This window comes from Nesoenas mayeri, assembly GCF_963082525.1.
Source record: "Nesoenas mayeri genome assembly, chromosome: 7".
Taxonomy (NCBI): domain Eukaryota; kingdom Metazoa; phylum Chordata; class Aves; order Columbiformes; family Columbidae; genus Nesoenas; species Nesoenas mayeri.
Genome location: NC_137551.1, coordinates 8,106,018 through 8,132,171, shown reverse-complemented (window position 1 = coordinate 8,132,171; position 26,154 = coordinate 8,106,018). Strand labels below are relative to the sequence as shown.

General features: G+C 38.6%; 1 protein-coding gene across 1 annotated transcript in view; it reads left to right on the top strand.

Moving 5' to 3' along the window:
* The window catches only part of CABCOCO1 (ciliary associated calcium binding coiled-coil 1), a gene marked incomplete at both ends in the record, with an annotated part of 49,552 nt that extends 33,457 nt beyond the window's left edge, over window positions 1-16,095 (top strand). The window contains 3 exons of the mRNA XM_080347722.1: window positions 12,789-12,911; window positions 13,234-13,428; window positions 16,048-16,095. Coding sequence (XP_080203848.1) covers window positions 12,789-12,911; window positions 13,234-13,428; window positions 16,048-16,095 — 366 coding nt within the window. The remainder of the gene's footprint in view (window positions 1-12,788; window positions 12,912-13,233; window positions 13,429-16,047) is intronic.
* Between the last annotated feature and the right edge of the window lie 10,059 nt (window positions 16,096-26,154).

Below are 26,154 nucleotides of genomic sequence, written 5' to 3'. Positions count from 1 at the left end.
ACTTAAAGTTTTTGTACCTTTGGAAGAGGTTTTAGTCACAAGTTTTTTATGGTTTTAATATGTGTACACATTGAAAATATTTAGTCTTATTTTGTGCTTAATGTGGGATTTTCTTTTCATTCTCAACACTTGTCTGGAGCAGAAAGCATTTTTTTAAGAACTCCTACCTGTCTGAGCCATTGAATTAATCTAATTTAGCAGTTGTTAATTTATAGGTGACTTCACTTAATTGTAATGGGGAAATACCACTAGAAGGTTCTGTAATAGAATTTTATAAATGAAATTGTGGTTTACTTGTATATAAGTGGTGATGCTCAATGAAAGGATCTCTGGAACTTTCCTGATTTTATTAATTCAATAACCTTATCCCGTGTCTGTTTTTATGAGGAAACTGAAGTTCCAAGTGTTTTGTTGAAGAAGGTAGATGTCTTTCTGAGTTAATATGACAAAAGCTTCTACATTAAAAAATACATTTCAACCTCTAGGTATTCACACATTGCAAGAGTATTACTGCTTTTCATAAAAGATTCCATCTAAATTCACATCATAACTTGGTTTTGACCAGTGACAGTTTAAAACCCAATCAGGGTTGAAAAAAAGGAGTCAGAGGTCAAAAATCAGATATTTTTGCAGTAATCCGGGGGAAAAATGCATAGTATATGTCAGAGCTCTTCCTGAAAGAAAACATGGGAATTAATCCCTCACTTTGCACCTTGCTTTTTTCACCTCCAAATTTGAATACCTGCCTTTTTTGACATTAAAGTCAATTACAATTTTAAAATGTTTTCTTCTCCGTAAGAAAAGGACACAGACTTGAAGTAATTTAAAAAAAAATAGTTCTTCAATCACAAGTTATGGCAACCTATGATATTTGTTTGGGGGATTTTTAGGGTTTTTAAAAAATAGATCCAACAGAACTTTACGTTTCAAAATACTAGTGCATCAGCTTTATTGGAAAAAGCTGAAATTGTTCAAATGACCTCAGTAAAACAATTTGGACTACGATTCCCGGAATGCTCGTGAAGCTGACATGTCTACATGTTCTTAAAAAGTCATAATCCATCATTCTGATGCTAGATCGATGGATTATGACTTTCTGATGTCAGATCTGTGAATTAAGGCTTTTTTGAGTACAGCCTGCTATCCAATTATTGCCCCTATTCATATATTATAAATCATTATTTCTTCAGCAGGTAGTCAGCAGTTTCTATTTCCTAACATTTCAGAGCCTTCTTTTTTTAGCCATTGTGACACTGCCATTGAGCAATCAAAAACAGAGAGTGCTGACCTGAAAAATAAAGCTTCTATCACAGCAAATCATTGAGAGAACCACGTTCAATTCTAATTCTTGTAGTTTTTGTAGAAATAAGGGGAATTAGATTAGGTTGATACAAATCTCATCCCCTTCCTACACAAACAAGCAGTATAATGAATTAGCACAAAAGTTGTTGGCATGTATTGACTTAATTTTTAAGTGCTCATGCCTGAGTTTCTTGAAAATAATGCTTTTGTTTGATAAGTTGATTTTTTTCTTATACATGAAGACAAATCAGCTTCTGATTTAAAGCTGGGATTTGCCAGTACGCTACCTTAAGTGATTGTGTCTATTAGGTGCTGTTAAACTGAAGTTCCTTTGAATTAGTTATTTATAGAGTAATAAACTTCTAATGCAATGGAGTATATGATAAAAGCAGAAAATTCTTTACTGTAACCAGTTTAGGTGTGTCAAATCAAAATGCACCTTTAACAACTTTATTAAAAGATATTCAGAAAAAGAAGAGCTATTTTAGAACCTACCGTGCATCTGGAGATGTCATTAAATGAAACACAATCATGCTGTGTTGGAGAGTTATCTCAACAGATTTCTCAGGCTAAGTGGATTTAGGTCTAGTTCATATGTGGATGGAAAAAATCAATAGTAAGATCTTGTTGTTCTTTATTCATCTTGCTCTACTGATAGTTCTTCATTAGGATGCAGTTTTCATGCTAGACGGCTGTGCGTAAAAGTTGTCCAGTCACTACATCGCTGGCAGAGCTGTTGTCAAAGAGGATGGTAATCAACTAAAGGGAGGGTAGTGTAATGAACGTGGTAGAATTTGTCTTCTAATAACTGTTTGCTCTAGTCCTGCACCTGTTATGAGAGAGCTGTCAGAGCACTGGCTTGTGCCTCAGTTTCTCTATTTGAGTCACCACGTGGATTCTAAAAATCTGTGTCCCAAGGATGTTCCTTGGCACTTTTCTCAAAAACAAATTTGTGAATCTCATGTTATACCCCTGTTGCTGTTCAGTCAAGGGTGTTATCTGAAATGCCAGGAGAAAGTTAATGTAGTATTTTGCATGTCCTGCCATCAAGTAGTCGGGGGGTAATTCTTTAATATGCTGCAGTTTAATTCTTCTTAAAGGAAGTCATTGTCATGGCATATTCGTCTTGTTCCTTACAGTTTATTTCAGGAGTTCTGGACGTTAATGGCATCCTCGCTCCCACCTTCTTTTTCCTGTCCTCTCTTTCATGTTTTCAGGTTTTGGCCATTAAGACTTGTAGGTTGCTGCACAGTATTAGAAAGAGCTTGTTTGTTGGGAGACCAAAGAAACAGATATTCTATGAATGTTTCTGGAGAAAACATTAATTCAAGGGCAAGTGCCAGCACAGCAATGGAACCACCAGCATGGCTTCAGTCCCTTCCTTGCGTTAGTTATATTCCCAAGGAGACGCAGCTTTAGAGCCCAGTTCTGCTGATGGGAAGTCTGGCAAAGCTCCTTCTGCCATCCATGGAAGTAGGCATTAACCCGTTTTCAAATTTCCTCTGAAATGCAGTTACCCACTAGATGGAGACACACTATTTGGTACATTCGTGAATCTACAGATGGTAATCAAACCCACCAGCTGCTGCCTGCTCTTTCTGGGCACCTGGCCAATTTCCTGGCCGTATGTTGACTGGGAAGCAGACAGTGACACACTTTGATCGAAAAGCTTGTATGATGATTTTTGTTGTTGTAATATTATTGTTTTTTTAAAAAAAATGATAAAAGAGATCAAGATGTGTATCTTGATCAAAGGGTACTGCTGTCTCCTTCCCCATAAGCAACTTCTAATTTATAGAAATCAGATTGTGTGGAAAGCAATCAGCAAAGGTTTGAGGTCTTTCTTGTTCTCGCTGCCAAGAGATGCTGACAAGTGAGAAAATTAAAATCAGCGAAGGTAGGGAAAGAACTAGTAAAACACTGGCTGAAATATAATTATTTGGAGTTTACAATTTTAATAATATTAGGGCTGTAAAATCCAGTTAAAGTGCTCAGATTGGCTACTGCTTGTATTATAAAAGCACCTTAGGATCTTCCCCAGTGGAGGATGTTTCTTTGAGACTAATTTACCATTGAGAGACAAATATATCTGTTAAGTTACTTGTCATGGAGAAATAACTTGTCTCTGGTTTTGGGGTCAAATTTTTCAAAGGTATCTCCTATCAGCTCTATTTCTTCCACATGGAACGGTGCATCCAGTGTGATTTATTAGGGTGTGTACATAATATAATGAACACCTGCAAAGAACACTTAAACCAGTCAGTTCTATAAATGTGAAGATAGGTTGTGCAGGGGGACTATACAGAAAATTGGTCTGTGATATTTAGTTAGGTCTTTTCTCTTTAGGTTCTCTAGTAGGGTCTTTTTTTCAGCTCCTGGTATTGATTCCTTCTTTAAAAGCCATTTTTTGGTTTGGATTCTTTAGTCCTAGGCTTAAACAAGAAGTAGCAATTACAGATTTATGCATGTATGTGTACATGTATGGATTGTGTCAGCTGGAGAAAGACTGTGTTTTGGTGAATATTTCTGTCCAACACAAAAACACGGACTCAGTGGCAGTGGTGAGTTGCTTCACATTCTGCCAAACGTTAAAATCAAAATAAAGAATCATATGACAGGAGGACCTGGGATATGTGACATTTGGTCTAGATGGAGCAAGGGATTATCGGAGGTAAACAGCCTGATGTGGATAAGGAAGGGAATAGGACCCACCTCCAGCAGTCTAGGTAGTTATGAAGTTGCGATTTAGGAAAGCTGACAGGGAAAACGTGCCACTGAAAGGAATAAATAGATAAATCCCTTTGACATCATTGTTTTGTTGGGTTTTGGTTGGTTGGTTTTTGTTTTTTTTCCATCAAATGCTGACCATCACAGACACATTGTCATTACCTCATCAGGCAAAATGTGTGCAAGCTTTGTGGTCACATTGTCTTTGCCTGTTCTTGTAGAACAGAATTTCTCAAGAAGACAAAATGCAAGGGGAGGAGAGTGTACAAGGGGAGTAGTGTACAATTCAACCCAGTACCCTTCGTATTCACTTATTCTATAGCTGACTCAAGATTTTCCCTTTAACGTTTGAGGCATTTGCTCTTGATCCTGACTTGTGTTAAAATTCCCTGTGATTGTGGAAACCTTCTGTGAACAAATGTCAGATTTTTGTTGGTTACTTGTATGTGTGGTAGTTTTCTAAAAGGTGAATTTAACTTAGAGTTTATAAGGGATAAGGAGTTAAGTGAGGGGTGTTTGGTCTGTTGCTTTGTTTGGTTTTTTTTTTTTTCTGTTAGGAGAAATTATTTGGTAGAGACGCTTGTTTCTTCTCATCCTTTGTTTAAAAAAATTTTGAAATATCCACATTTGATTATACAGTTTGTCATGAACTTCCTAACAAGTCAAAGCAGAATGAGACTTATTGTGTTTTTTTCACCAGAAACCATTTCATGCCCCAACAAAAATGGAAATGACTCCTCAGAAACCTTCCAAACTGAAGTGGGAGGAGATAATCTGTAAAGGGATGTTACCTTCTCAAAAACAACCTCACATCATCCAAGGTGTGGTCGGCTTTGGCAGTTCACCAAGAGGAAACTTATTAGATTTCAAATCACCCACCAAGCCAAGCTCTGCTGAGACAAAGCTTCATTTAACTCTTGCGTTCACCAGACCAACCCTGCCCCTATCCACAACTGCATTTTTATTTAGCGTGAATGACAGTGTTATAAGATAGAGTTAAAACTAACAGAGATCCAGTATAAACAGATTTGCAAACATGTACTGGAATAAGGAGAGCCTGTTTACAATGGGATATGAAATTCAAGTGTGATATAAGGATGTGGTGGTTTCTTTTGACTAACAGGCTATGGTGAGGATACTGCAGATTTGAGTTATATAGAAATGCAATTGTAAAGAAGTACTGATATCTTAGGTTTTTGAGGGGGTTTGTGTGTACTGATCAAATATTCTGGTGCTGAAACAGGCTAGTTTCACATAGAGAGGTGACTGAAAACTGTAACTCTGAAATTTGAGACAAAAATTGGCTTACTTCTGCATTTCCAAATTGGAAAATGTATGTTAATAACTTAATTTTGATGATAAAAACATGAAAAATAAGTCTCTAAAATAGTGTCGAGTCAATTTTCTGATAAAGTAAATTTGTTTTCCAATTTGTGATTAAAATGACCTACAGTAAGATTTTTTTTTTTTTTTGAACTAGGTGTTAATTAAAAATATGGAAATAGATTTAAAAAAAACATTGCAGTTCACTGTGGAAGAATTACCCTAACTGATTTGTTCTCAGAGCCATGCCTGCTTTGAGATGTTTTTAAGATGTCTAAGTTACTGGTTGTTTTTCTGCATGATTGTTTCCAAAGCAAAATGTGATTCCAATAATAACAGTAATTGAATTTACAGTCCACAGGACAAATTGTTGTTTTAACAGAAACTTACACACTCAGGCAAAGACTTTGTTTTTAGGTCTAGCAACAAAGAACACAAGCTCTCCTTTTTTATGTGACTGTATATCCTGAAAAGTTTTCTAATGTTGTGTATTTTTAAAAAATCTATATTGTAGTTTTTAAATTGTGTTAGCAATTTTTTTTTTTTTTCCGCTTAGCTCGGAATCAATATTATTTAGGTCTTTCTCGCTGGTGTTTTTTTGTTTTGTTTTTAATCCAACCTTTAAGATGTTAGAGCAGGTTTTTTCTGTGGCATCAGCTGGGGGTGAATCAATACAGACAAGGCTGTTCACATCTAATGCACCTGGTGACTGAGGGGAGCTTGTCCCTTTGCCAGCTGGTGGTGCAGGAACATGCAGAGCACAGGGCAGTTGTGTGACCAGCCCTGCCTGGGGAATACGCAGGTTTTGGGGGAGATGGGTGGGAAGGGAAGCTGGTCGAGTGCCGGGGTCAAAGGCAGGAGGTGGCACCTCTGTCCAGCTTGGGGCAGTGATTACACATTAGTGTGTCAACAGCAAAAGATACAATTTCTGCTGTCAGACTTTCTCAGCAGGAGCTCCCAATCACTTCTTGAACCCTTTTTGTTTCAAAAGTTTTCCTGTTTTCAGGGGAATCTTCTTGGTGTCTTGCCTTCCCAGACATTGTACTCATGGTTAGATAAAGCCTGAAGACTCCGCTTGCTGAACTAGGAGAAATCTGGTGGGCCAACACACTGTTCCCCAGACACACCTGCTCTAACTGGTGTGGTGCTGTTAAATCCCACTGAGTTTCTACAGCAATCCTTTGGGAAAAGGAAGGGAAAGAAAGGATTATTTCAGATTTTTCCCTGTATAGTTAAGGGGAGAGGTAACCGGCTGTACTTGCTGTAGTCCAGGTGCATTAAGGAACCATTGGGTTCTTGACTTATCCTGGTTGCTCTGACTGTCTCCCAGTCTTCTTTGTGCTCACTACAAGAAGGGGTTTAGGGCAATTTAATTCTTATTGGCCATTTGGTTTCCAAAGGCTCATGCTCTTGTGCAGATTGTTTTTCTGATAGTATGAGACTGTAGCAAGTCTTCATAAAATGAATGAAGCGTCCTCTCAGAAAGAGGTACCAAAATGCATCTGGCCAGGTATGCTCTCACGTTTTTATCGTAGTGTTTTCAGCATTCTTATCAGGTCTTTCCTGATTAAATGATTTGGAAAAAGAATTGTACAACAAGGAAATGTAAAGCTCTGGCCTGATAAGGTGTATGCTATCAAAATATTAGACTGCCTATCATGCATTGAGTTTAACAGAACCTTTTTTTAATGCTTTTCTAATGTGATCATGTGATTAATAAAAAAAACCCTTACTTTTCGTAATATTTGTAGACCCAGCTAGGTGGTTACTGTGGGCAAGGTTCTTATGCAGTTTTGTTTGGGTTTTTTTTAGTGTGCTTTTGTTTTTGTGGGGTATGCATTGTTTTTAAAGGGTTTTTTTTAAACTCAAGCATTTAAAATGGTGAGACAGAACCCCAAAAATCGCTTGTTTTGTTCCTTTTGCTTGCAGTCTAGTTTTTGAGCTTTCAAGATTTATGTTTTCAATCTTTCCTCTGCAACCGTAAGAACTAGACACTAACTTTATTTTTAAATGAAAGCTGAGATTCTCTTGTAATCCCGTAACTCTAGGAGATTTGGCAAAGCTAAATACAGTGTGAATTTAGAGTGACCATTCCAAGGTGAATCATTTAGTGATGTGTCCTCAACATGAAAGCCAACTGGGCATTGTTTTTTTAATGTCTTTTATTTTCTCTTTCCAAATAATCTGCGAATTGGCAGCAATAATTGGAAGCTTGGTAAAAGCAGAAGTAGATGACTGTAGCCCAATAAAATCAGTATTATTTCTTTTCTGGTTTGTCAGGATATTCTTACAGAATCTAGGTATTAAGGGCATTCTGCATTTAGATATCTCTAGAGAGGAAGGCTTTGGTTGTTTTTGTAGAAGCACCCTTTTCTACTCAGTCGAGCATTAAAATTGGCAGCAGTTCCTGGAGCAGCAAGAAAATCCTGGTTGTTGCCCTCATATAGTTGCTGAAAACATTAAGAGGATATGTAAAAGCTTTAAGTCCAAGGAAAAATATTTGTAACTGTGACAGTGTGTTTCCTTACAATAATTCATTGGTAAAATGTAGGAAAGGAGGAACATGAGCTATAAATAATATTCCTTATGTAAACATAATGGCAGTAGCAAATTCTTTTTATTTAAAAATTAATATTGATGTTCATTAATATAAATTACCACATTTCAGATGACTCTGATGTCCTTGAGGCCAGATGTCACCAACTGATTTAGAGCTTCCTGGGGGGAGGAGTAGATCCTGTTTTGTCAATGTAGGCACCAAATTGCTTCAGATGCTATTTTGGAGTAGATTAATTAGTGATGTAATGTCAACAAAGTTGATCCACATCTCCAATCACAAACATGGAAAACTCTCTTTAAAGCATATTAACTTGAATTCTGAAATGCAAGAAAAATTGTGATAAGGATACCTTTGACTTACTGAACTTTTGTCTCATTTAAGGAAAGCGGTTTGAAAACCCCTGCCCAGGAACATGCATACGGAATTTCCATGTGCATCATCAGCAACTGGGAAACATACTTCAGAGGCCAAGTCTAGTCTTTCATTGACCTTCATTCTACTTTAAACATTAATGCAAATGTGTAGGGTGAAAACATTCAGAGGGTAGCTCTGCTGCCTCAGTCACACTGCACAGATCATATATCTGGATTAAGTTTTTGAGCACTTCATAATATCCATCGGTCCTTTGGACCTTGTGTGCAGCATTGCTGCAAAATAGGATGGCAAAGGTGTTTGCAGAGCTATCGGCTGCCTCCCAGTAACCTCCTCACCTGTGAGGACGCTGGTGGGCGATGCCTCGGAAGGTGGGAGGGTGGATTTATTGTGTTTACATGTGCTGGCAGGTTAAAGAGGGGAAAAGGAAAAAGGCAGGCTCATTTGAGTCAGTGTGAGATAGCGCATCTTTGTCCATTAGTTATTCATTCAAATTCAACCACATGAAATACAGGGAGCTAACAAACCGTATCTTGTAAATGCCTTTTATTCCAGCAACTGAAATTCAGCAGATTTGTAGGTGTGCAGCTGGGCATGCTTAACATGAATGGCAAACTAATGTAAATCCTGTATGAAATATTTTGTTTCATAGCAAATCTCATATATATACAAGAGAGAAGTCTGTGCAGGTCTCTGGTAGCATAGGGTCCTATGTCATACAATTAGGAACTACGGAGATTATATGAATATAGAAAATAACACACAAAGAACACCCTTTTAAAAATGTACCTCTCATTCATGTAAAATCAAACCCTTATCCATTGAAAGGCTATTAAATGGCTTTGAAAGATGTAACAAGGCTTTAGAAATGGCCCATGCTGAACATGGGATATTTTTTCCAATCCTTATAAATAATGATTTCCCTATGTTTGGTAAGATTAGCTACACAGAATTTATGTTAAGACTCTGCGGAGAGGAGTACAGAATTTCAGATAATATTAAGCTGAAAAGGTGGTTTTAAAATGTTTCTATGATACAAAAACCTTGTATCAAAGGAGCAAATACACCAACCCCTCAGTCTCTTTTCTCATTTATGAAATAAGTAAGCATAAACTATAAAGTCTAATTTTCAGCAACTATGTTAGTAAATCCAAACTGACCTTGACCTTAGCTTTGCTAATTTCCAAACTCTGATATTTATTTCCAGAGTAGATTGTTTCCCTTCATATCACATACATAAATACTGCAAACCTTTCCAATGACTTGAATTAGAGTGTAAGTAAATAGCCAGTTTTAATCTACATAATATTTTGAGAGCAGACGTTCTGTGCTGTGACTATTAAGATATACCCAGCAGCCATTTGTATAATACTAAAACCTCTTACATATATTATTAAAAGTAATGCTATCAGCCGGGGCTTGTTTTATGTCACAGAAACTTAAATAATAAAATACAGCGTGGATAAAATCTGCAATAATAGTAACTTAAGCAAAATTAATTTCAGTAACAGATAACATCTGGGGGAAAATGTAATTGTATATTGGTAAGTTATGCAAAGCTAATTTTATAATAACTACCACATCTATGGAACTTGTTTACTAGAACACTTTACCAGTCTTCTTTCCTGCCATTATTCTGTTTTAGGAATTTTCCTGTATACTATTTTATTGTCTTTGCTCTGCCTACATTTGTAAAAAGGTAATTTGCCAGCTCTCAGCAAGATGTGTGGGTTGATGTATGGAACAACAGGACATTTCTTATACTTCCCTCTCTTCACGCACATGTTTATTAGACAGCATTGCAGAGAAGCACCGCGGCGTGGGGCTGAGCGTGGTGGGCACCGTGCTGTGCCGGCGCTGGATGCCACCAGGGTGGGGACGTAGAGGTGACGCTCGGTGATATTTCCTGCACCAACCTCAGCTGGATGCTGGAGTGGCCTCCAGCCTGCTCTGACTTGCCCAGGTTCAAGTGGCCTTTCGGCACCCCACCACACCTACGAATTAGTGGGAATTTTGCATTTAACTTCTTCATGCCCTCTCTTTCTCTGCATCCCTTTATCTGCCGCTGACACTGAGATGCCCTTTAAATTTGTGCAACTGCCTTACGGTTGCTTTGTGTTTGAATTCTAGTGCACCCATTAGACTGCAATGTGCAGGAAAATATCGCCTATTAATTTTAAGGCATTATCATCTTGCCAAACTCTTTCTCACATTTCGATAGTTATATTGATTCAAGGGGACACTTTGAGTAATACATCTTTGTCATAGTGAATAATGCTCACATAATGACAAATCTTCAGGAATTAAAAAAGGAGGATGAATTTTTTAATGTAGGTCAGTGGAAATAATTCACCATAAATTTACTCAGACTTCAGAAACTAGCAACATTTTTTAAAGCTAACTGTAGCTGTATGAAACTTACTGTGTCTCCTTCTCTGTTTTTAAATAGATTTTACTACAGACCCATTGGTGCTATTAAACATGAGGTTTTGTTCAAAGGAAATACAAAGACTTAATTGTATTTTTTAAAGGAAAGTATTGCATCAGAAGGATTCATTTAAATACGTTTGTTGGCTTCGGGCTCTCACCACAATTCATTCATTCTAATTTTCCCCTGGACTTGTTAAGGACACAATGTATAGGAAGGAGCAATGCAGAATGGCATTTTTAGGTCACTATATTTTGGCTGTAAACTGTAGTGCTGCTCATAAACTTATTATTACTGAACAAAATACTTGATATTCTACATTGAAGTTTCATAGTCTTTAAAAAAAAACTTTTGGCTGAATGTTGAGACTATTATGGCTCATTAAAGAGACTAGTTGTGCTGTAATTTAGTTATTTCTTAATGATCCAAGGGTTATTATTAGATGCGGAACAGATGAGTAAAAGAATGGCTCCCTTTAAAAGGACGCAGTGAAGTAAAAATATTATTCTAAAACAGAACCTCTGAAAATATTATCCGTGCTATAAAAACATATTTGATCAGCCCAAAATTGATTTAAAAAATCTAGTCTCGTTTTTTTGCACATTATTTCATTTTTTGACATTTTGACTGGAGGGAATTAATGAAATAATTATTTAATCTAAATAAAATATTTTGAGTGAATAGTTAACTAACTAGCCAAAAAATGTTGTTTTAAGGAAGCAGAAAGTAATTGGGAATTCTCATCCAATTCAGCTAATATTTTTAAATAAGAAAATATAAGGTAAGACATGAGAGAAAATGGAAATATTTGCTAAATCAAGAGAGCTCTAGTTTTAAAAAAGTAGAATTTGAAAACAAAGCTTCTTTTTGTTTCAGAAGGAATAACATTTAGCTCAACGTAAGGCTTTTTCATTTCAATGCAGAACTAGAACTTTCTGACTATTCCTTTTGTGATCTGTAGGCACCAGCACAGTGCTGTAAATTTTGAGTCACAAGTAATACAGGAATATGTGTCTATAAAATCTGTTTTTCCCCTCACTTTAAATTCTGAAAATCTTTCTGTCAGCCTTTTGGGTCCTTATAACCATGGGCTAATGCTCTCTGCCTTTTTTAGGGAGCTCTTGCATGACAAGGAATCTTGAAGATAATGACAGAGTCCAAATGTAACTTCTATAAAGCTTTTTAGGAGTACAGAGACTTTTTTTTAATGCAATGAAGTGAAATGGCCAGGTCCCTTACTTTCCATTTTTGCTCTCACTTTTGCAAACGTATAGAACCTTTAATATTTTCAGCACGTTTAACTGTAGCAAGTAACTAAACAAACCAAATATTAACCTTGCTATGATTTCAAAGGTATGAAGGAATTAATTTATGGGAGCTGCAATTACCCTGATGTGAATTAATGTGGTTGATTTGCAGCATCCAAGCAAAATCCTGTTTGTAACAGCTGAGTCAGACCTGGAACATCTGCCTGGAATTCTCGGTGGGCGCTGCCCTTTGTAGAGGCCCCAAACATATCGTTGTAGTAGTATATTATACCCTGCTGCTTGCTTGTTCATTTTTGTCACCCTGTTTGGACCATTAGCAATTCTTAAATTATAGTTCTTATGGCCTTATTTGATGCAGTGTCACTAAAACTTTACTCCAGCGGACTCCTGTGAGGGAATAAATACCCTGGTGCTCAGCTGGGCCCTTCAATTCAAAAAGTTTAACGGGATCCCTGATCAGAAGTGACAAATTTGCATTGAGAAGACTGCATGTTACCTAAGCTCTGCATTTCCTAAACTTAATTATCCACATGAGTAAGAAGCTGTAGTGTTACGAAATTATGAAAATCATCTGTTCTTTCCAAGTATTATAAAGAGGCCCCCTTGAGATGCAGCTAGAAATTAAAGCTGATCTATAATAATTTTCAGTATGCTTTCCACTTCTCAGCACCTGGATAGTAACAAAAAAGGTATTGGTTTATGTCTGCCAGCCATTTTGTTTTCATTTTTAAAAATCTGCAATAAAGCTCTGCACAATAATTAAACCTGAATTACTTTCTCTCTCTCTTTTTTTTTTTAATACTGCCAGTATATGACTGAACTTGCCCAACCTGCAGTTCCCCCCTTCCCTGCTCTGCTGGAAGAAGAAATACCTTCGGAAATCTATTCATCATTCATAGTATCACTAACAGCTACAGAGGCAGAATCTAAGGTATAGAGTTTTGTTTCTTTTTTTTTTTTTTTGTGAGTCTCCTACCTTATTTATTCTAATTGGAGCCTGGTCACTAATGATATTTATTCCCAGAATGCGGCATGCATTCTCTTGGAAGACCGAATGAAGCTGCTTTCAATGCATTAATCAGTCCACAGAGGACACTTGAGCACACCTCTGGGCTCTCTCCCCATGTGACTTCATAGCCCCAGGATCTGCCTGGGCAGTGAGAGATGCTGACAGTCGGTCTGAGCAGGAGTTCTTGAAAGCAGGCTTGGTGTGGTGTCACTTGGCTTTGGGCTGATGCTGTTCTGTCTTCTAGGGAGCAGGAGGATGCTCTAACTCACGTATGTCTCATGGCTGGTTGCTGCAAGGCTCTGATGAAGAGGGTGACCTGGAAGAGTCCCATTCCGAGGTGGAGTCCTGCGAGCCAGACGCTGTGGCTGGCGTCACTGATGAGGATCAGAAGTCCGCAGTGGGTGAAGAAATCCCAAATGAAGTTATTGGCAACCTCGAGGTACTATTACTAGAAAGCTATTCACTAATTCTGTCTATGGTTAATTAGCTAGCTCAGCCTTAATGAATAATAAACTGTATTCATGCTAAAGCTGGCAAAAAAGCACATCCATATGCTGTAAAAATGTGAATTAGCCTCTATAAATAACTCCTAGTTTAGTCAGCTTACATGTGATGAGATAAAAAATGTTCAGTAATATAACAACATATATCCTCAGCATTACTATGTGTTAAGAAACATGGGCCAAATTCTGCTCTCAGTGATGTCAGTGATAAAATTCTTTTTCGGGGGTGTTCAGGATCAGCTGCTGTGATGGAGCATATGTGATGTGCGCTTAATATAAATTGTTAGATGTATCTATGTTACACATCTTTCAGTCTGTGCAAGAAATAACACATCTATGCCAATTCTAGATTTCATTTGGTAGGTGCGTAACTATACAAGAGCTGCCTTAATGGAGCAGGTCAGATTTCGGTATGTGGCCTACAGACTCTCAGGACTCTTGAGTTCTTTCCATGGGCTTCATGAAAGGGAAGGAAGCTCTTGTCAGCGGGCTTAAATTTGTTGTAGGGTGATCAGCTTCTCTGCGGGGAGGTCTGTAAATTGAAACATATGGAAAGCCAGCAGAGTAGATCATTGTTATTTTGTAAACTGTTCCCTCAAGCTTATGAAATTATCGAATGCAAACAAGCTAGAAGTCAGTTCCACCAAGGAACTGGTGGAATTTGGTCTTATTTGCAACAACCAGGTGGCATTAGGGACTTAAACTTTAGATGCAGCATATTGGACACTGTTGACTAAGCAGCAGTTTATTAAATATCTAATATTATCTGAAAATAGTGTGATATTGATAAATGGTTTTACATGGATTATGTATGAATGGGAAATATAAATTAGAATAATGATGCTATCATTAGATCTATCTATTTCATTTAATATTCCATTTCAACATGTCTTCATAAACAGAAGGGAACCTGACCTATGTTGTCTTATTCCTATCCCTACCTATAGAAAAAACTGAAATGCCTGGTTTTCATTTGACCTTGATTTCATTAGTATCAGTGCTAAGGCTTTTTTTTCTTGACAGAAACTGCACAGATAAGAAAGACGCCTTTTTTTTTCCTTTCTTCCTTCTTTTGCAGCTCTGGTTATATACACAGAAAATTATTTGCTTTTACTTTTTAAAAGTCTTCCACCACTGTATCTTTTCCACCCAATTTCTCAGTTTCTTTTCCTCTGAGATAGTCTTATCATTAGATTTTTACCAGGTATATGGTCAGACTCATACCATTTTGTTGTTATGTGTGAACTGTGATTTCACAATTTGCATTATGTCTCCAGGGAACATAAGGCAGCTGTTGATCTAGTTGAGTCTAGAAAATAACTTTTAATCTGAAATCACGGTGCTGACACTCAGTGATCACGACAGGAGCCAGAGTGAAGTGAGCTGATTTTCACTAGAAGGTAAATCAGAGGCAGGGATGAAAAAACTGGGGAAGAAAAGGCAGCTAGGGCAGCTGGGAGAGGATTGGCCTGGAGGATCCCACAGCAAAGCAGCTTAAATATATGTAGAATGTAAAGCAATAGGGACTTATTTGTTGATAATTGAGGATGTGGTGAAGACCACCTCCAAAAATACAAAGTTGAGAGAGAAGTTCCAGGTTTTGGTGCTAATCTGAGCTGCTGAGAACACTGAAAGTGTTTTAGCTGTGGTTATCCATGGATAGATAGGTGGTATAGCACGAGTAGGGATTTCTAGGACTGGCAAGCCAAAAAGTTCCTAAAATGGCAAGGTACTGCAAGTTTTTCTGGGCTGAATCCATTCACTTCTTAAAAATTACATGAAGTCCATCAAGGATGTAACTCTGAGCTGCAGTGATGAATGCTGATATTGAGAAATATACATAAATTCCCCATAGACCCCCAGTATTTGTGGTCTTTTTTTTTCGGTGATCCCACATTTCCAAATGCTGTAGAATTAAAGATTACTACACATTATCATTGCCAAAGATTTCACTAAAATACATCACAACCCTTGTACCTTCCCCACAAATGATACATACTTAATTAAACACTCAATGCATACAGCAGTCTGGATTTCCAGAATGAGATACACATTCCTAATTGTGTTTGTAGTTAATAAAGACAAGCAACATCACAGAAATATGGGGTTTTATTGTTCATTTTCTGTAATGCTTTCTAATCCCAGCAATGTTTCAATAAAATGTATTACACCAGCGAACGAACATCTGCAGCAAAGGCAAACAGTGGCAACTACCAAACCCCAAGGCAATTTCTCTGTTTTGGTGTTTATTGGCAAAGGCTGTTGGAGAATCCAGGCGAATGAGCCCTTGTCCCCAGAGCAGGTTCCGAGAGCTGTGGCCGTCTTGGGTCACCTCCTGCTCATGGCCATCACACCGCACGTCGGGGCCATGCATGGCAATGTGATAATGTGTTATCACGTATGTACAGGCTGAAACACCGTTATGTCTGCAAAACAGGAAGGTGTGTAGGATAATGTCTGTCCCACCACACTACGGCGTGTCAAAACCACAAAGACAATGTGCAGCCTGAGATAGCTCCATCACAACCACCTTTTTCTGCTGATTTTCTTTGCAGGCGGAGATAAATGAAAAGCTGCAAATGGAAGAAGCTCATACTTTGTGAACAGAAAAATGAAAAAGTCCTAAATAGCCAGATAAGAAAGGTGATGTTGAATCTTAGAGAAATTGGACAGTAGGGGATGGTGGCACACACAGAAGACTGTAATTATTTTTCTGTAAAGGAAAATGGTTCTGTTAGCACTTACCTAGAAATAGTTCATCCCACTGCCTCAAATTTACTGTGTTGTTATTTAGTTCAGACTGAAGTTGAAGGCAATAAACAGAAGGATATGTAATTATAAAACATCCTCAAGTTCAGTTTATTTCTGAATAGAAATCCCTATTTAAAAAAAAAAAAAAATCTGTAGTTTCACTCTTTTCTTTTTACAGTTGTGAAATATTTAACAGTTTCTCCTTTACACCTAATTTTTTTTTTCAGGAAATTTTGTTAGAAAGAGAGAAAACATCATTTTGAGGCACTGCAGAAATAACAAGGAGAGAATTTAATTAACAAGTAATTACACACTTTTCACTGTAGTTATTCATTAACAATATGCATGTTATTTCATTTTAAATTGCTTCCTAAGCTCTTAAACAAATTTAATATCTTAGACTTTTTATTTCCACCATATTAAAATTGCATAAATGAAGAGTTTGCACTTTTACAGTATTCCCAAGAGGAGTTCCTTTTGATTTCAGTGGAAATTTTTCTGGAATGCATGTAACCTTTCATCTGTGAATGTTTCCATATTTTGTCAGACGTTACGGAAACGTTTCAAACTCAAAAGGAATCTAACCAAATAAATTACCTCAGGAGAACCAGTTTAACATCTATGTTTTAAAATCACAGCCCGTACTGATTGTTGTGTTATAGAACTCGGTGCCCTAGGAAGCATGTTGACTACAAGTCATGCTTCAAGCGTAAAGGCTGGATTGGATTACGTGTTTAATGGAATATTTGAGAAACTGAATGTTTTATTCATTACAGTTTCATATTTGTTTCCTGTTAAGTAAAAAAATTTAGGTTTTGTTTCATTTCATCCCCGGTTTTTATGGTGATAATGAAAAAAAATTTCCCAGCCCGACTCAGCCCAGTAAAAAAAAAAAATAAAAAAAAAAAAAAAAGAAGAAGAAGAAAATAACTTGAAATACTTTTCCTGGCGGCCTCGAGTGGCGCGGCCGGGCCCGCGGGGCGCGCTCCCGTCGGGCGCGCTCCCGCCGGCTGTTGGAGCGGAGCCCAGGGCCAGCAGGGGGCGCTGCCGCCACGCGGCTCCGCGGGGAACCGGCTGCACCCCCGGGATGGGCACCCCCGCGATGGGCACCGCCAGGATGGGCACCCCCGGGATGGGCACCCGGGGTTGGGCACCGCCGGGATGGGCACCGCCGGGATGGGCACCCCCAGGCCGGCGATGAACTGCTGCTCGTCCCATAAAGCCGCGGTTTGAAATCCTGGGCGGGCGGTGTTTTCCTGGGTCTCATGCGTTGAGGAAAGATCCTCGCCCCGGCCCGCGCTGCGGAGTGGGGAGCTCCGTAAAAGATTCACTTCCAAGTTGTCTTGATTGCTCTTCCCAGCGCTGGCCAGAAAATTAGTGAGAGCTTCCTTTGAGCTATTAAAAGCTAACCACTCTGCTTTGAACCCTGAAGAAATTCAGGAAGAAATATTAGTTTTACCTTTTTAAAAATATGTATATATTTTTTAAAATATTTCAGTTTTTTAATATAGCTAAGATTCCTGGTATGTTCTTTGTTGTTTTATTGCTTTGAAATATGAAATATTTTGGCATCAAAACTTTCTGAAATCAAAATGTTTTATTTTGATACATAAATTCATCTCCCAACATGTTATGCTAATATCACGAAGCTCCTTGGTTTTGAATTTTAAGGTGAGAACAGAACTTCTGAAGAGAGCTATCAGTATAAAAAAAAAAAAAAAAGAGTATTTAAAATACTTCTTAGTGAAACGTGTTATTGGCAATTTAGCATTGTTTAGCACTTCAGACTTAAATCTGAAGGCTGCAACGTTCCTGCTGTAGCGCTATGCAGAAAGAGACTAACTATGATTTATGTTAAGACCAATGCTAAACAAAGACTTTTGCCTATATCTCTTCCTCCCTCTCCCACATTTCATAGAACCTCTGGGAAATTCTAAAGTGCTTTGAAGATGAGAAATTGTATGTGAACATCAAGTATTACTCCGATGATTTGTTAGCATTCCGTCTTAGTACATATGCATAACAGCTGAGGTATTGCAGAAATCCAAACTGAAGTTCAAATCCCACAAACTGTATTTGTAACTATCTTCCTGCTGAACTAAATAATGCTACCAATAAAAACAGCCCCAGGGATTTTTGGGGAGCGGGAGGAGAGGATGGTGAGGAGGCTGAAGGAGGGAAGATGGGTAAAAGGTAGATGTAACTTCTGTCTAAGCAGGCAGAGTGCGTGTTCTGACACAGCATATGAACATCAAATTGAAGAATCCTTTAATGTCTTCAGAATGTTAATATGAAATGCAAAACGTCATTCTTTGGATAGATGGGTAGGAACAAAATGTTCAGATGCAATATGGTGCATTAAGAACAGTCTCCATTCTGCATTCCTGGCTTTTCCACTGTTTTAAATCAGACTTGCTGTTTCTCAGGTCTCTCATGTCATGCTGAGTTGCTGCTATAGTAATCTCTAAAAATAATTATGCTGTCATTCCTGGGACCTACAGTTGAGGCTTTGGTATAACAATGTATCTTTTTTTTTTTTAACATTGTTGATGTAACATAGGTCCTTACGTACACATACTTGATGTGGTTACGAGCAGGTTCCCACCCTACAGAGCTTTCAATTTAAATCAGAAAGATCCTTCAGAAAGGAAGGAAAGACATGTTACATTCTACTTTGCCTGCCAGAGAAGTACTGGTCTTGCAGGGAACAGAGCACAGACAAAACATTGTTTTTCCTATGTAGTATGTTATATTTAAGCTTTTTAGCATCTTTGTGATAAAATCCTGGTCTTCACTGGGATTTTATAATGAGACAGTGAACAATTAGTAATTATCCTCTAGTAAAAGAAAAGCTCTATATTCAGGTAGTGCTTTCCTGTATTATACTGCCAGAGTGATGGAAGTTTAGAAGAGATAGAAAGCAGTTTTTCTAGTAAGAAGCTGGCTTGAAAAAGATGGGAAAGAAAAAGTCAAAACAGTGTTTTACCTGTTTCATAGCTGTTTGTCATGACCTTTTCTTCTCTTCTGTGTCAAAACTTGATTTGAATTTGAAAATTACCACATTGTTTCCTTCCTAAAATTGTAACTGGCTTTCCTAGGAAATTTGCTTTCCCAGAAAAGCCACTGTGCGTAGGCTTCAAATGCAGCTTTTCACAAGTGAGAAAAAGACATTTTCTTCAATAACTTTCACTGCCAACCTGACCACAAAATGTGTGCACTGGTCCATTTAAATCAGACTCTTAAGCACATGCTTCAGTTGATGACCAAAATGCATTTATCCAGGTGTACTTCTTTATCACACTGAAAAGGCTCCAGAGCGTGGGTTTGATCTGGGCTGACCCAAAAGCATGTAGAACAGAGCTGTAGCAGAGAACTTTAGCGTGCGTTACGTACATGGCAAGGCTGGTAAAGAATTCCTAGTGAATTCCTGTACATTTCCTGGAGTGTGAGAGGGATGTTCCTACTCCTGTTGGCACCAGTCAGCCTGGCACATCACACAACAGCGAGAGATATTGCAGGTAAGTGGTCAATTCACCCTCTTTTCCCTCCTCCTCCCTCATTTTAGGACGATGTTACACCTGCACCTGCCACAACATGCATCTCTGCCACGGTTCATGAGGAAGTGACAGCTGTGACAGAACACTTGGGCAGCGTTGCTTGCCATGAGCAACCCAAACCTGCCTGTAACATTTCAGCCCGTTTTGTTGCGGCACTTCAAGTGTGCAGAGCAAGCTCCGGGCTCCAGCGGTTGTGGATTCAGATTACACCTACGTGACAGAAAAAGAAATCAAAGGATAGTTGCAGTGACTCATGTAATTGACAGTCCCATTCAGATGCAGAGCATTAAACAGATCTCAGAATTACTAATACTGCAGAAAGAACAGAATGTAAAATATTTCTAGGGTAGAAACAACCTGACTTTTTACATAGTTGGCTTAGTAGCCCTCTGCTTTAAAGCTTGCACTGTCACAACAAAGACAGCGTTAAATGTGAGGTTTGTGTTCATGTAGAATTCTGCACTCACAGCATTGCCTAGGCCAGCTGATAGTTGTACGTATTTTCAATATTTATGCAGCTGATGCAAAGAACCGAAAGGGACAAGGTGAGTTGCTACAAGTGCCCTGGCCAGGTTGGGCAGTGGAAGCAAGACCTGTAGCCTGACAGGAGGAGATTGTTTTGAGGCTACGGGGAAAAATGGTGTGTAGAAGTTATTCACCTAAAATGAGTTTAGTCCTCTCTTCATGGAAGAAGGCTGCTGTAGCTGTGTCAGTTGGGGATGCTGATGTGGATGGTGATTCATGGTAGGAGCCTCTGCAAGGTGCTTTGAAGCACCTTCTAGGTGACCCCGTTCCTCCAGTGCTGGCAAAGAATGCCTCAGGATTTTGCCTCCCTCCACTTAGTGAGTCCATATGAGTATTTCAAAGTTTTCATGTAGGTCTTTTTAATTCTTTCTGAAGATATCTCATACAACACTTTCTTAAAATTTGAATCTTACATATTTTAAACTGTAGCCAACACAATTTTCTTCTCTAAACAGTCATTTTTTTTTTCTTTTTTCTTTTTTTTTTTTTATGATTGCATTGATTGTAGTGTTAGAAATGTCATGTCTGGACAGAGCAGGATCCAAGCGTACTGGGATCCTTCCCTTGGCATTGACTATGGGAGATGCTTAGGGAAGAGTAAAGGAAGAGAGGACCCTGAGAGAGGTCCACCACTTGAAAGCAAACCCTTCTATCGATCAGTGCTGCAGACACTAGTGGAGCCAAAGTACATACCCAGACCCAACAGGGGTTTGAATTGAAGGACATCTCCCCCAGGAATTTGTCTAGTTTGAACTCAGTTGTGCTCCTGGCCACACGGTACCATGACACTAAATTCTGCGCTTTAATTGTGTTGTTGATTAACCCAGCTGAAATGAATACAGGAGGCTCAAGATTACTCATCTCAAACTCTCAAGGTCCTCAGTCTTACTGGTCGTTTGTGCATGTTGAGGTGGTGTCAGTGGTTAACCACGAAGACGCTGACTTTTCGTGTGCACTAGGAGCAGCTGAGATCCAGGTAAGAGGAAGCCTGTGTTGTTCTCTGCAAGGCTGAGCCTAAACTTCTGCCACCTGCCCAGTTACTTTTTGTCATTTCTTTTTGTGCCATGTCTAACAATTATAATCTTCTGAAGCGGAGATGCATCAGTCAATCTTTATCTGTGTGCTGAGGGACACACACATGGCCCTGCTTAAACAAGACACTGACAGGGAGGAAAAATGACCATCTTTGGTCTGTCAGGCAGATAGTGGATATTTTGCTATCCTAATCATCACGGTAACAAGTTTCTTTGGAGCATATAAGTCATGAATTACTATGCAGCTCCAAGAGGAAAACTTTGCCCTTTTATTGTTTTCCAAAGAAATGTTCTCAATTTCTTTTCTGCCAAATTCATATTACAGATCATACTAACAAATTTTCCCAAGCCTTCTTGACCTCCTCCCTTCCTCATAGTAGTAAAAGAAATTTCACTCATCGCTGAGAGATGTAGAAGATTGCTAAATTTTGCTGATTTAGGAACTGAGTGAATGAAACAAGCTTACAAAAATGTAGATACCACATTGCAGAATGCAGTTAGCTCCATTAATAAGGAAAATGGAACTTGCGATATTTCTGCTGTTTCACAGTACATTAGTAAATGGCCTGCTAGTATTTTATTAGGCTGGGGGTCTGCAAGCGCTCCTCGTGTCAAGGCCAAAATTGTGCACACGGCGCTGGGGAGTGCTAATTTTGGGAAGATTTTTCTTTTCCCCTCTCTTCCCCCACCAAATCTGTGCCTGGTTTTACTGAACCAAGACAAAGTAACAGTGATGCTTACTGCATTGCTTTGAACCGTGTGTTTTGTTTTAATTGGAGTTCTCAACATTTAGTGGCACCAGTTCCTCTGCTACTAAATCATCCGTAGACAGCTGGGTGAGCTGCCAAGCCTCTGGTCTGAGAAAGGGTTTTTGGATTGTTTGTTTTCTGAATGAGCCAGGTGAGAGGAAGCCACGTCTTTACTGTACTTCTCTGCTATTCACAATTACAGTCTTGTGTAATTGTCACAGGACAATTTTGCCACTAATACCATTTTTCTACTGGAGTTTTCTTACCAGGTGGCTGTTGGGATAAAAGCGGGATTCAGATTTTGTGTTGGTTTTGCTCTGAGATCATTCAAGCCTTTTTTTTGAAATGTCACATTTCAATTTAACAAATTGTCAGTTCATGCAGCTCCGATGCCCCAGAAACCATTTCCAATGACATACTATAAAAGCAGGACTGATATAGATCACTTGCCTGCATTTCAAAGACATACCTTTGGATTACAGGGTTGCAGATGAGATTTTAATTCTGTGGAACTCAGTGCAAAGACGTTCATTTGCTACCAAAGGCTCCTGCTTTAGGTGTTTTTTTTAATTCCACTCCACTTTTCTGTGAGTAATGTAGATACGGGGGCTGAAGCAGTTGAATCAATTATTCAATTGAATTAAATTACTATAAATGCCAATATTTCTGTGAAATTATTATTGTGTAGGGCTACATGAAGATGTGTCTTTGTTATATACGACAGCTTTTGATACTGCCTCCCAAATATAAATTATGGGGCTGGTTTTTAAGCCTTTAATCACAATCTTACTGACTCCCTACTCAGGCAAAATGCTTCTTGCTCTCAATAGGCATATTTACCTTGGCATGACTCCAGTATAACCCAGTACAACAGAGGTGCGCTGGGACTGGTTGGGGCTGTGGGGCTGGGATGGCAGCAGCTGCCTGCAAGGGGCTGAGCCCCCGCTCCCCCCCCATCATCACCTGCACCCGGGATGAGGATCTGTTTGCACATCTCTGCGCTCTGAACAGGTTAAACGCGTACGTGTGTTACGTTATTGAGAAACAGAGTGATTTAGAAGGACACGCATTATTCCTCGTCTCTGTGTCAACAATCAAAAATGAGCTTTTGGATTTATTAGTTCCCAGTCTTGCACCTATCTTAAATCATTACCATATAATAAGGACTCTGTATGGTGCATTGTCAATAAAACCTGATATTGAGAAGATTACTGATCGTCTAGTGCAAATGGAGAGCACTGTAAATGATTTAGAGAATACGTGTCAAACGTTAAAGCTATCTAATACCTTCTAAAGTAGGTTGATACTCATAAATCTAAGATAAATGACCTGTAAAACCACTTAAGAAGAAATAATACTCATTTAATCAGGCTTCCAGTGGAAAGACTAGGTAGGAGAGAAATTCAGAAGGAATTATGAAATCTCTTCTAATTCAGTACTTCAATAGGGAATGCAAACCCACATTTGATAAGCAATTTTAGTTAGCTAAAACTATTGTTGTAATAGCACTAAATTATGGCACCACTGAAAAAAAGACCAGACCAAAGGGTTTTTATGGTTTACTGAGCACTCATTTTTCCAGATTCAGCACTGGGTGTATCGGATGGAGATATAAAGGGTGTTTATTTGAATTATGTTTCGCTGGATCCCAGGGATAGAGTGTTGGTTTGTCTGCTCTCAGTGTGGCTGTTCCTGTAGGTTTGTTCGATGTCTTCCCATGGGAGGAGAAGGTGTCATTTATTGGGACAAGCCTGGTTAGAACTGTAGTGAAACAAACTTAGTGTTTTCACATAGTTGAGTGGTAACTTGTACAAACTTAGTCTATAGAGTTTAGTGATATTTTCTGCACTTTGATTCCAAAGAAAATCTTTTTCCCCCAGGTCTGTTTTAAAGGTGGCTTCATGTGGGTGGCAGAAAAATTAAGTCATAATTTTCATTACTGGAGTTCTGGTTCTTCAGTTCTTGTGCAGACAAAACTTCCATTCTCTTTGATAGGTTTTTAAGTCCACTTGTTAATTCTCGTTCATCCTTTTGGCTTTATGACTGCTTAGAGCTCAGCATTGCTGCCAGCATTTATTAGAACTTGACGCAGAGCTTTTCTTGAAGCAACTGTAATGGTATATTTAGCCATGGAGAAATGTTTCCAAAGAGCAGCGTGCTGTGACTCATGTGACTCCACTGCTGCTCTGGTGACCCTCACAGACTTACTCATTGTTTACATAGTGGCAAACAAGATCAGATTCTGGCTTGATGCCTTATTTCACTTCATCCAATAAATGTGCAACTTGCAAATGCATTTCACTTCAATTCACATTTTTTAAGATAAACTGAGTATCTAACTTCTTTCCTCTTATTGTTAAAAATACAGACACTTAAATGCTGCTCTGAGTGGAATTAATTAGTGAATGAAATGCAAGTGCATGTGGTCCATATATAATGCATTTATGCTGCAAAAATAACCAGGGGATGACATGGATGTGTTTAAAATGTATTATCACCTGCTTTATTCTTGCTTGCCCCCACTGAGGGCAAAACACACATGCAAGCATACATATGCTTGTTATGCAGCGGCTGTAGTTAGTATAACAATTAATACATCAAGTTGTAGCCGTGGTGTTTGAATTGGCTGTTTCTGTAACAGAGGTGCAATGTTGGTAGCAAATTTCCATTGTTTGTGAATTTTGAGATACTGAAATCTATTCAAAAAATTGCTTGTTGATTTACTCTATATCTGGCATAAAGCTACAGTCATTTTACTAAAAAAAAAAAAACACAGACAAAAAAACCAAAACCAGTTAAACTGAGCATACAATGAAGAAAGATAATTTCAGAAATCTGTCAGCCTTTTGAATATTGCTTTTCCATTTCCTGAGAATACCTCAGAGGAATTGGGTTTGCTACTCTCAGGCAGAGCAGCTGTTGCATGTATATGTTGTATGTGCATTGTGTGCGTGGTGTATTTGTTATTAGTTTAAAAAAAAAACAACTCAGAGGCCACAGCTGGACTGACTTTTACCTGGTGGTTACAGGCACTGGAGTCTCTGGCTATGGACAGAGAGCAGGGAAAAATTCGCAAATGATTGAGATCTGAGGAAGCCTCTGAGGAATGGAAGCTGAAGCTTTCTGGCATGTAAAATGGCTTGCAAAGGGCGGAATTGCTTGGAGCTGATCAATTCTTATTTTCATGTCAGTGCTTTTTAAAACTTTTGATTTAGGTGTTTTTTTAAGAAACACTAAGGGATGATAGAAAGATAATGATGTCAGGTAACTAGTTATGAGTTACGGTACAGAGGTAAAAGTTACTGGCTGTCAGGTAGCTAGTTAACTAGTTATTTTATGGTAGCTAATTTGTCAATGAGTCTAGGAGATGCGAGTGGCTCAGGCCAGTTGGCAGTGGAAGGCCATTGGTGTTCCATTAGATATCCAGAGTTTGCGTTGTTGAACCCCACTGTGCAGCTAAACAAGCGACCAGGACAGTGGGGCACATCCTGACCCAGGTCAGCTGCCAAAACTGGGTACGGCGAGGGGTATGGCAGCTGGGGACCTGTCGCCTTGTCTGCCACGTGACCTACCGAGAGACCCTTGTTACTCACTTCTGAGCAGGCAAATCACACATGCACACACACTCCTTGGTTATAATTAAGTTAAAATCCTGCTAATTTGGAAGCATACCTATCACATCCTCTTTTAGGAAGGAACTATTATTTCTTCTTTTATTCTTTTCTGCTTGAATCCCAAGCTATCAATGGCTTTCAAAGAAAAAGGAGTTTTTCTTTAGAAAAAAGTCTATTCAAATTATTCATGATTTATATCAAGAAGGGACCTTTCCTCTTTCAACTAGTAGAAAAGGGATAGTTTGATCTTCCCTGAAATCATTTGAGAACCTTGTACATTTCTTTCCAGAACTAAAACTTTCTTACAAAGCTTTGGATATTCAGCAGAAGAATAACTATTACATAATTGAAGCTCAATACAATACCGTGGGGCTAATAAATGCCCTCCCGGTTCTATAGAAAATGTAACGAATCATAATAGCACTTATTGGG